Here is a 12251-nt window from a genome sequence, read left to right on the forward strand (position 1 = left end):
CCATAGTTCCCGTGCCAAAAAAGTTACAAGTATCCAATCTCAATGACTACCGTCCCATTCCACTCACTCCCATTATCATGAAGTGCTTTGAGAAGTTTGTCATGAGGCACATCAAACCTGGCTGCCCCCCTCACTGGACCCCCTGCAGTTTGCTTATCGCCGGAACCGCTTAACAGGTGATGCAATACTCTCTATCTGGCTCTCGCTCATCTGGACAATAAGGACACATACGTTCGAATGTTGTTTATCGACTTCAGTTCAGCATTCAACACAATCATTCCTCAGCAGCTGATGGAAAAGCTGAGCCTGCTGGGACTGAACACCTCCCTCTGTAACTGGATTCTGGACTTCCTGACTGAGAGACCTCAGTCCATTATTGTTCACACTGCTGACTCATGACTGTGCAGCAACGCACAGGTCTAATCAAATCATAAAATTTGCTGATGACATGACTGTGGTGGGTCTCATCAGCAACAACAATGAGTCAGCATACAGAGAGGAGGTGCAGCGGTTAACGGACTGGTGTAAAGCCAATAACCTGTCTCTGATTGTAGACAAAACAAAGGAGATGATTGTTGACTTTAGGAAGACTGAGTGATCATCTGCCACTGAACATTGATGGCTCAACTGTGGAGGTCATTAATAGCACCAAATTCCTGGGTGTCCACCTGGCAGAGAACCTCACCTTGTCCTACAACACCAGCTCTTTAGCCAAGAAAGCCCAGCAGTGGCTCTACTTCCTGCGTATGCTGAGAAAAGCCCATCTTCCACAAGCTATTCTAACAATATTCTACAGAGGAACCATAGAGAGCATCCTGAGCAACTGTATCACTGTCTGGTTTGGAAATTGCACAGTCAGGGATAGTAAAGCCCTACAACAGATAGTGAAGACAGCTGAGAAGATCATCTGTGTCTCTCTTCCTTCCATTATGGACATTTACACCAAACGCTGCATCCGCAAAGCCACCAGCTTTGTGAATGACCCAACACACCCTGCACACTCACTGTTTACACTTCTGCATTGGGAAAAAGGTACCGAAGCATTTGGGCCCTCACCACCAGAATGTGTAACAGTTTTTTCCCCCAGTCAGATTCCTGAACACTCATGGACCGATCTGATATCTGATAGATGTGTTCTGCTCTGCAATGTTGCACATGGTTGGACATGTTTGCACATTTGTTTCACATGCACCTTGTTATATATTACGTGTCGTGGATTCTTCATTGTCCTTTGTTCTATGTATCACATTGGTCCTGGAGGAATGTTTTTTCATTTCACTGTATGCTGCACTACTATACAGTGGTGTGAAAAACTATTTGCCCCCTTCCTGATTTCTTATTCTTTTGCATGTTTGTCACACAAAATGTTTCTGATCATCAAACACATTTAACCATTAGTCAAATATAACACAAGTAAACACAAAATGCAGTTTTTAAATGATGGTTTTTATTATTTTTGTGTTTTGGGTCATTGTCCTGTTGCAGCACCCAAGATCGCTTCAGCTTGAGTTGACGAACAGATGGCCGGACATTTTCCTTCAGGATTTTTTGGTAGACAGTAGAATTCATGGTTCCATCTATCACAGCAAGCCTTACAGGTCCTGAAGCAGCAAAACAACCCCAGACCATCTCACTACCACCACCATATTTTACTGTTGGTATGATGTTCTTTTTCTGAAATGCTGTGTTCCTTTTACGCCAGATGTAACGGGACATTTGCCTTCCAAAAAGTTCAACTTTTGTCTCATCAGACCACAAGGTATTTTCCCAAAAGTCTTGGCAATCATTGAGATGTTTCTTAGCAAAATTGAGACGAGTCCTAATGTTCTTTTTGCTTAACAGTGGTTTGCGTCTTGGAAATCTGCCATGCAGGCCGTTTTTGCCCAGTCTCTTTCTTATGGTGGAGTCGTGAACACTGACCTTAATTGAAGCAAGTGAGGCCTGCAGTTCTTTAGATGTTGTCCTGGGGTCTTTTGTGACCTCTCGGATGAGTCGTCTCTGCGCTCTTGGGGTAGTTTTGGTCGGCCGGCCACTCCTGGGAAGGTTCACCACTGTTCCATGTTTTTGCCATTTGTGGATAATGGCTCTCACTGTGGTTCGCTGGAGTCCCAAAGCTTTAGAAATGGCTTTATAACCTTTACCAGACTGATAGATCTCAATTACTTCTGTTCTCATTTGTTCCTGAATTTCTTTGGATCTTGGCATGATGTCTAGCTTTTGAGGTGCTTTTGGTCTACTTCTCTGTGTCAGGCAGCTCCTATTGAAGTGATTTCTTGATTGAAACACGTGTGGCAGTAATCAGACCTGGGGGTGGCTACGGAAATTGAACTCAGGTGTGATACACCACAGTTAGGTTAATTTTTAACAAGGGGGCAATTACTTTTTCACACAGGGCCATGTGGGTTTGGATTTTTTTTTCTCCCTAAATAATAAAAACCATCATTTAAAAACTGCATTTTGTGTTTACTTGTGTTATATTTGACTAATGGTTAAATGTGTTTGATGATCAGAAACATTTTGTGTGACAAGCATGCAAAAGAATAAGAAATCAGGAAGGGGGCAAATAGTTTTTCACACCACTGTATATGGATGAAATGACAATAAATTCTCTTGAATCTTGAATCTCTCACTAATTTGCTACCTCTCCGCCTTTTCATTAGTGACTTTTGCTTGTTTCATGAGTTTGATTCTTATTTCACCCTCTTATTATTTTGTGCTCTCTCTGACTTTTCATCATTGACCTCATCAATGGTCAAGGGAAGGACAGGACTCAAAGAAAAGTTAGGGCCGCCAACCGGGTCACCCCGTTTAATTGAAAAACAAGAGATAACCGAAAATGATAGGCACATGATAACGTAGAGTTAACAAATGCTAAGATTTTAGTCATTTGCTTCACAGTGATAGGCTTTACAGAGCGGTCGTTTCACAGGCAGTGCACTTATTTCCTGAATGAGATGCCATTTCTTGGGAGCTCCTTGCTTTTATATCTCCCGGAATCAAAGGGGAATGGTCAGTTGCCCTCAGTCGGCATCTTCTCGGAGCTGTGGATGTTAAGAGAGATACAAGACTTAGCAATCATGCCCCCTAGTGTCCTGGGGCCTCATGCATAACGCCATGCGTAGAATTCACACTATAACATGACGTAAGCACAAAAGCGGAAATGTTCGTACGCACAAAAAAATCCAGATGCATAAATCTGTGCGAATGGCAGCTTCCACGTTCTTCCGCTACATAAATACCGGTTAGCATGAAAAGTAAAGCACGTGCACGCGCCTGCTGCCCCACCCCGTCTCCTCCCAGAATTACGCCTCTTTGAATATGAAACTCAATATAAATAGCCCTTAAGCTCAGTGGTCTGTGAAAAGGCAAAGGCAAAAGCACGGGGGGAAATAGAAGAATTTCAGCGAATACTAAGTGGAGGCAAAGAAAAATGTACTATTTGCTGGTTTAAAAAGACGTATAAACAACAAAAGGAAGTTGATCAAGTGACAGAGTGTCGGAGAAACTCAAAAGCTCAAGTTCACAAAGTCGCACTGTGCCCAAAATAAAAAAAAGTCAGATATCAAAGTCGCCATGAAAAGGCGAGTTGTAGCCCACCGTCTGAGTGTCATATGAAAACTTATTAGGGTACAGAGAAAAAAAGGCACACAGTGGAAAAAGAGCTTGAAATGTCAAATTTAATCTCGAAATTTCCACTTTAATCACATAGTTTATTTTGTCATTAAAGTAGAACATCATAAACTTCATCTTAAAATCATTTAATTTACTAGTTTCTCAAATCCAATCGTAACTAAAGTAGCACGTTAAATGCTTTGTTTTGTATTTGATCTTTTGCTCTATGTGTGTGAATCACTACGTGCTTCCGCTTTCTCTTTCTCTGGCAGGACACAGAATCCATTACATTTGTGATATTACAGCTCTCTGAATAATTAAATACTGAGATTTATACGTGATATTTTTATGATGATAGGAGTCGAATCATGTTATTAAGCATGGGAACACAGTGGCACAGTGATTGTTCCTGCCTCACGCAAGATGCTTGCTGTGCCATGCGCGACCTTCGATGAAATAATTTATTGCAGCAGTCCTGTCTCTTTCAAACGTACTAACCTCCAATTCCTGTCCTTCCTTTTCTTTCTCCAAATACCCAATCGCCACACAATCAACTCTGTAATAGACGGTAAGCCAGTGGTTCTCAAACTGTGGGGCGGCCCACCTAGGAGGGCATGAAGTAACAAAAAAGGGGGGCGCAAAGATGTGAAAAAAAAAACAAGAATCGAAAATATGAAAAATACATCTATTGTAACCAAAACAAATTAACTTAAACTACATTCTGATACTAGAAAAATAAATACAGAGTTAGATAAATGTCGATAAAAGTTAAGTAGGTATAATAAAATATGCATCTATGATATATCATTAATTAAAAAAGAACAAGTTGGTATTAGTGGGCTCCTTTCAAAAAAAAAACATTAGAGGGGCGCAATTAAAACTGTTATGAAAACTCAGGTCGCAAATACATAAAGTTCGAGAAACGCTGCGTTAAGCCATCTGTAAGCTTAGAACGTTGATTCTTCCAAACTTTAAAAGAACATTGAAATATCATTATAGTACATGTTTAGAAGAATATAGCACAAGGCAGGAACAATACGTGAATGGAGCGCCAGTTCCTTGCTAGCGCTGCGACACAGTTTCCTCACATGTTTAATTATTAACAATATAAATTATTTAAATGAAATTAAAGTTTTATCTGTATGATATAATAAACATATTTTGCTGCATTGTATCTTAAAAATGATATTGTCATCATATGTAAATACACGCTTTATAAAGTGGCTCAGGTTGTGCAATATTATAACTGTGGTGCAAGTTTCCAGTGAGGTGATTGTACTTATAAGTCCAAACAGTTCTACAAGGAGCACTTGATGGACTGATTGAGTGTGTTTATAGTCCTTGGGATGAAACTGTTTCTGAACCGTAAGGTCAGTACAGGAAAGGCTCTGAAGTGTTTGTTGTATGAGTGAAGTTCAAATAGACTGTGCATGGCTGAGGAAGCGTGTGCTTAATGCTAAATACCGATAATTCTCTTTCCAATCAGCTGCTGAGCTGTGATTCCCCACTCAGATGCAGTGATATTAATACTCTGAGTGGTGCAGTGATAATAATATGGAAAAAGATGATCCGATGTGGCAACCCCTAACGGGAGCAGCTGAAAGAAGAAGAAGAAGGTGCAGTGAGAGTAACAATGCTTTAAGCAGCTATGGTATTTGGAATAGTTTGGCCATTCTGTGCACCATTATATTGTTACAGCTTAATTACAATCAGATGCCTTAAACTAATAAACAATATGCGGTTAGTTTCAGTGTATTTGATAAAGCCGCGTCAGGGATGTGGATCTGAAAAAGAAAGGGTAACCACACAGGAACGGTAGCACTGCTTTGACGCTGGGTGCCACTAGTCTGCAAAACTGAGCAGAGAACTCACGTATGCCAGGGTATGAGCTACCGTGGAAATGTGCGTGGCTTTATGCCATGTTTAGGTTTTATACATCGCGATTCGACAAACATAACATTTTTGAGCATACGCACCGTTCATACATGAGGCCAATGGAGTGCTAACGTTTACAAAAGAAGGTGATCCTCACACGCACATGCATGACAACCTCTACTTGTTCTTTGACTTTGACTGGGTCTCTGCCCTTTAATATTCTTAGAGCTTCCTGATCCAGTTTCTCACTATTGCTGAAGGCTTCTCGTCAATATGATCATAGCAACAGGGATTCAACAGTCAAAAATTCTTCAAAAAGAAGAAAAATCAGGAATTGATAATGCTAATTTGATTTGATCCAGGCGTGGTTGGCAAAGTTGAACTGTTCAGTTCCTTACCCTATTGCTGGTGTGTGCTCATCAAAAATGGAATGAAAAAAGTTTTCAAAATATCCCAGCCCCACTTTAGCTCCACCTTCGGAGATTTTTTTTCCAGGATGGGGTCATTAGGGGTCGGCACGGTGGCACAGTGGGTAGCGCTGCTGCCTCGCAGTTAGGAGACCCGGGTTCGCCTCCCAGGTCCTCCCTGTGTGGAGTTTGCATGTTCTCCTCCAGGTACTCCGGTTTCCTCCCACAGTCCAAAGACATGCAGGTTAGGTGCATTGGTGATTCTAAATTGTCCCTGGAGTGTGTGTGTGTGTGTGCGCACTGTGCGGTGTACTGGCACCCTGTCCAGGGTTTGTTTCCTGCCTTGCACCCTGTGTTTGCTGAGATTGGGTCCTGTGACCCTGTAGTGAGGATATAGTGGCATGGATGGATGGGTCATTAGGGAATGATGCTAATGTGTTTGTTAATGCATGCCTATAAAATGAAAGAAAGAGGCTAATCTATCGATACATGTATTTAGGCTAATCCATCTCTACATGTTTTTGGCTCTTTTCATAGGATATCAAAGCCGTCTGCTGCTCCAGCCAGTCAGAGTCTGCGTTAGGTGTCACCGGGAAGTTGATGATGGCTGTGGCCCCATTCATTAGCGAGGGGAAGTGCGTTAGTGTAGAGTGGGACTTCTTGCAGGGCCTGCTGATAAAAAACCCACCTGTCCCCTGGTAAGAAACCTTTAAAACCCTTTTTCTGGCATGGTGGGCTGTGTGGTATCATTTCGTGTCTTTTCTTAAGGAGGAGTCTGAACAGGTCAGGAGCAGTACCCCCTGCAGTTGTGCAATGCTTACACACTGTCACGTTAAACAAACATCTGTCTATTTTGCAACCTGCTTATCCACTTGTGGAGCACAGGGAGAAAGTGCCTATCTGGGTGACACTAAATCAAAGATCAAATATGTCAAAGTGTGAGCATTTTGTGTGTATGTGTTTGTGTGTGTGAGTGGACCCTGTGGTGAACTGGCATCCCATCCAGGGTTCCTTCCTGCCATACACCCAATGTTTGCATTACATTTGGTAATGATACCAAGATGGGTGGATTAGCTGATCATCTTGGAATTCATCAAGTCATCTCAGAGGAACTTGTACGGCAGTGAGGCTGAGGCAGATTTGTTTGAGATGAAATTTAAAGTTGCACAACTTTTCAATGTTTTCTAAGCATTACTGCCTAGTTTTGGCCTGCTGAATTTTTACATCATCATAATTGGTAGCATAAGATAGTTAAATGAAGTTTACTGACCTGTTCAGGTCTTCTCCATTGATACGTTTATCATAGCAGATGGTAAATGACCATAGATTGAGTGTCACAATGCTAGCTGGTGGTTTAATGACTATCGTATCATCACTGGCTTGTTTCAGTATTCCACTTGTACAGCTGCAATATGAAGAAGGCCCACAACCATCTCACAAGCATCTAAGCAATACTGGCTGGCTTTGGCCAGCTGAATTTTAAGACATTGTAATTATGTAGTGTGGTGTAGTGGTTAATATTAAGGATTTAGACCTCAGACTCTGAGTTTGTGGGTTGAAATCCCACTGCTGACACCATGTGACAGTGAGTAAGTCACTTCACCTGTCTGTGCTCCAAGTGGCCTGTAGTCAAGTGGATAAACAAAAGAAATGTAGTCATCAGCATGTTGAAAAGTTGCCTTGGATGAAGGTGTCAAGAAAACAATAATAAAATGAATGGTTACTGACCAAATCACGTCGTCTCCATTGATACGTTTATCAGAGCAGATGGTAAATGACCATGGAATGAGTGTCACAATGCTAGTTGGTGGTTTAATGACTATCGTATCATCACTGGCCTGTTTCAGTATTCCACTTATACAGCTGCAATGTGAAGAAGGTGCACGGCTGTTTAACAAGCATCTAAGCAAAACTGGCTGGCTTTGGCCTGCTGGATTTTAAGACATTGTAATTAGGCAGTGTGGTGTAGTGGTTAAGGATTTGGACCTCAGACTTTGAGTTTGTGGGTCAAAATCCCACCGCTGACACCATGAGGACCGTGATTTTCACTTCACCCCTATGTGCTCCAAGTAGCCTGTAGTCATCTGCATGTTACAAATAATATATTGAGGGTTACTGACCAGATCAGATCTTCTGCTTTTACAGTATACTTTGATTACAACAAATTGCAAATAGCCATGGAATGAGTGTCACAATGCTAGTTAATGGTTTTAGTTGCTCCATTAGGCACTTGAACATAGTGGATAGCTGACAACTGTTAATGACCATCTTATCATCACTGGCTTGGTTCAGTATTCCACTTATACAAGTGCAATGTGAAGAAGAAACATGGCACTTTTACAAGCATCTAAGCAATACTGGCTGGCTTTGGCCTGCTGGATTTTAAGACATTGTAATTAGGCAGTGTGGTGTAGTGGTTAGGGATTTGGACCTCAGACTTTGAGTTTGTGGGTTGAAATCCCACTGCTGACACCATGCGACTGTGATTGTCACTTCACCTGTCTGTGCTCCAAGTGGCCTGTAGTCATCTGCATGTTGTAAATAATAAAATGAAGGTTACTGACCAGATCAGGTCTTTTGCCTTTACTGTATATTTTGATTACAGCAAACTCCAAATTGCCATTGAATGAGTGTCACAATGCAAGTTAATGGTTTTAGTTGCTCCATTAGGCACTTGAACATAGTGGATAGCTGACAACTGTTAAAGAGTATCTTATCGTCACTGGCCCATTTAAGTTTCCTACTTGTGCAGCGATAATATGTAAAAGGCACACAACTGTTCAATGAATATCTAAGCAATACCGGCTGGTTTTGTCCTGCTAAATTTTAAGTCATTGTAATTGATGGCACACACCAATGAGACAGGTAGTGTGGTGCAGTGGTTAAGGAGTTGAACTTCAGGCTTTGAGTTTATGGGTTCAAATCCCACTGTTGACACCATGTGACTTTGAGTAAGTCACTTCTCCTGTCTGTCCCCAATGGAAAAACAAAAGAAATATTGTCATCTGCATGTTGTAAGTTGCCTTGGATAAAGGTGTCAAGAAAACAATAATAAAATGAGGGTAACTGCGGGGCCTCACGTATATAGGTGTGTACACACAAAAATGTTGCATACTCCCATTTCCATGCCCAAAAAGTGATGTATAAAACCTAAACTTGGCATAAAGCTACGCACATTTTCATGGTAGCTCAGTCCCTGGCGTACTCAAGTTCTCCGCTTAGTTTTGCAAACTGCCGGCACCCAGCGTCAAAGCAGTGCTTTAGTTCCAGTGTGGTTTCTTTCTTTTTTAGATCCAAATCCCTGACACGGCTTATTATTATTATTATTATTATTATTATTATGAAATACACTGAAATGAACCGCATATTGTTTATTAGTTTAAGGCATCTGATTGTAGTTAACCTGTAACAATATAATGGTCCACCGAATGGCCAAACTATTCCAAATACCATAGCTGCTTTAGCATTGTTACTCTTACTGCACCTTCTTCTTCTTCTTTCAGCTGCTCCCGTTAGGGGTTGCCACAGCGGATCATCTTTTTCCATATTACTCTCACTGCACCAATCAGAGTATTTATATCACTGTATCTGAGTGTGAATCACAGCTCTACAGCAGCTGATCGGAAAGAGAATTATTGGTATACAGCATCAAGCACACGCTGCCTCAGCCATGCACACTGTCTATTTGAACTTCACTCATACGACAAACATTTCAGAGACTTTCCTGTACAGACCTCATGGTTCAGAAACAATTTCATCTCAAGAGCTATAAACGCACTCAATCAGTCCATCAAGTGCTCCTTGTAGAACTGTTAGTACTTATAAGTACAATCACCTCACTGTAAACTTGCTATACAGTTATAATATTACACAACCTGAGCCACTTTATAAAGAGCGTATTTACATATTATGACGATATCATTTTTAAGATGAAATGCAGCTAAATATGTTTATTACATTATACTGATAAAATGTTAACATCATTTAAATAATCTATATTGTTAATAATTAAACATGTGAAAACACTCTCCTCAGCCTCCCTGGAAAAGTCTATTCGGGGGTTCTGGAGAGGAGGGTCCGTCGGATAGTAGAACCTCGGATTCAGGAGGAACAGTGTGGTTTTCGTCCTGGTCGCGGAACAGTGGACCAGCTCTTCACCCTTAGCTGAGTCTTGGAGGGTGCATGGGAGTTTGCCCGACCAGTCTACATGTGTTTTGTGGACTTGGAAAAGGCATTCGACCGTGTCCCTCGGGGAATCCTGTGGGGGGTGCTCCGGGAGTATGGGGTACGGACCACCTGATAAGAGCTGTTCGGTCTCTGTACAACCGGTGTCAGAGCCTGGTCCGCATTGCCGGCAGTAAGTCGAGCCAGTGAGAGTTGGACTCCGCCAGGGCTGCCCTTTGTCACCGATTCTGTTCATAACTTTTATGGATAGAATTTCTAGGCGCAGCCAGGGTGTTGAAGGGGTCCGGTTTGGTGGACTCAGGATTGGGTCACTGCTTTTTGCAGATGATGTTGTCCTGTTTGCTTCATCAGGCCGTGATCTTCAGCTCTCTCTGGATCGGTTCGCAGCTGAGTGTGAAGCGGCTGTGATGAGAATCAGCACCTCCAAATCCGAGAGCATGGTCCTCAGCCGGAAAATGGTGGAGTGCCCTCTCAGGGTTGGGGGAGAGATCCTGCCCCAAGTGGAGGAGTTCAAGTATCTCTGGGTCTTGTTCACGAGTGAGGGAAGAATGGAGCGTGAGATAGACAGGTGGATCGGTGCACATTCCGCAGTGATGCGGGCTCTGCATCGGTCTGTCGTGGTGAAAAATGAGCTGATCCGTAAAGCAAAGCTCTCAATTTACCAGTCGATCTACGCTCCTACCCTCACCTATGGTCATGAGCTATGGGTAGTGACCGAAAGAACGAGATCGCGAATACAAGCGGCTGAAATGAGTTTCCTCCGCAGGGTGTCTGGGCTTTCCCTTAAAGATAGGGTGAGAAGCTCAGTCATCCGGGAGGGGCTCAGAGTAGAGCCGCTGCTCCTCCGCATCGAGAGGAGTCAGATGAGGTGGCTCAGGCATCTGATCAGGATGCCTCCTGGACGCCTCCCTGGTGAGGTGTTCCGGGCACGTCCAACCGGGAGGAGGCCCCGGGGAAGACCCAGGAAACTCTGGAGGGACTATGTCTCCCGGCTGGCCTGGGAACGCCTTGGGATTCTCCCAGAAGAGCTGGAAGAAGTGGCCGGGGAGAGAGAAGTCTGGGCCTCTCTGCTTAAGCTGCTGCCCCCACGACCCGACCTCGGATAAGCGGAAGAGGATGGATGGATGGATGGAAACACGGTGGACAGTGGTAACGACAATCTGGCGCCCATTCAGGGATTGTTCCTGCCTTGCATTGAATTCTTTCTGGGACTGGCGCAAACCTGGATGGATAGATGGACAGAATAATTAAACATGTACTACGAAGATATTTCAATGTTCCTTAAAAGTTTTGAAGAATCTGCATTCTAAGCTTACAGAGGGCTTAACATCTATTACAGAGCTGATTGTGTGGCGATTGGGTATTTGGAGAAAGAAAAGTAAGGGCAGAAATTAGTACATTTGAAAGAGACAGGACTGCTGCAATAAATTATTTCATCGAAGGTCGCGCATGGCGCAGCAAGCATCTTGCAGGAGGCAGGAACAATCTCTGGACAGCTCGTCACTATTACTGCGCCACCGTGTTCCCATGTTTAATAACATGATTTAACTCCTACCATCATGAAAATGATATCACGTATACATCTCAGCATTTTAATTATTCAGAGAGCTGTAATATCTTGAATGTAATGGATTCTGTGTCCTGTCGGTGGAAGAGAAAGCCCATTTAAGAAGTAAATAGTGATTCACACAAATAGAGCACATACGTAGAAGATCAAATACAAAACAAAGCATTTAACATGCTACTTTAGTTACGACGGGATTTGAGAAATTAGAAAATTAAATGATTTAAAAATGAAGTTTATGATGTTCTACTTTAACGACAAATTAAACTGTGTGATTAAAGTGAAAATTTCGAGATTAAAGCTGACATTTTGAGCTTTTTTTCCCACTGTGTCCCTATTTTTTTTCTTTTCTCTGTACCCTAATAAGCTTCCATATGACACTCAGACTGTGGGCTACGACTCGCCTTTTCATGGCGACTTTGATATCTGACAACTTCTTTTTTATTTCGGGCACTGTGTGACTTTGTGAACTTGATCTTTCGAGTTTCTCCGACACTCTGTCACTCAATCAACTTCCTTTTGTTGTTTATACCACTGTTTAAACCAACAAATAAGTAAGTTTTTCTTTGCCTCCAATTCGCTGAAATTCTTGTACTGTATTTCCCCCG

At 42.4% G+C, this 12251-nt stretch overlaps 1 protein-coding gene across 2 annotated transcripts in view; it reads left to right on the forward strand.

Annotated features, from left to right (window-relative positions):
* npas1 (neuronal PAS domain protein 1) overlaps positions 1–12251 on the forward strand; it is a 366892-nt gene that overhangs the window by 71317 nt on the left and 283324 nt on the right. The window contains exon 2 of one of the 2 annotated variants that reach the window (XM_039768048.1): positions 6432–6592. The exons of the other annotated variant lie outside the window; for it this stretch is intronic. Coding sequence (XP_039623982.1) covers positions 6495–6592 — 98 coding nt within the window. The 5' untranslated portion in view covers positions 6432–6494. The remainder of the gene's footprint in view (positions 1–6431; positions 6593–12251) is intronic. 2 annotated transcript variants of the gene reach the window in all.

The sequence above is a fragment of the Polypterus senegalus genome, chromosome 11 (genome assembly GCF_016835505.1).
Source record: "Polypterus senegalus isolate Bchr_013 chromosome 11, ASM1683550v1, whole genome shotgun sequence".
Lineage (NCBI taxonomy): Eukaryota > Metazoa > Chordata > Cladistia > Polypteriformes > Polypteridae > Polypterus > Polypterus senegalus.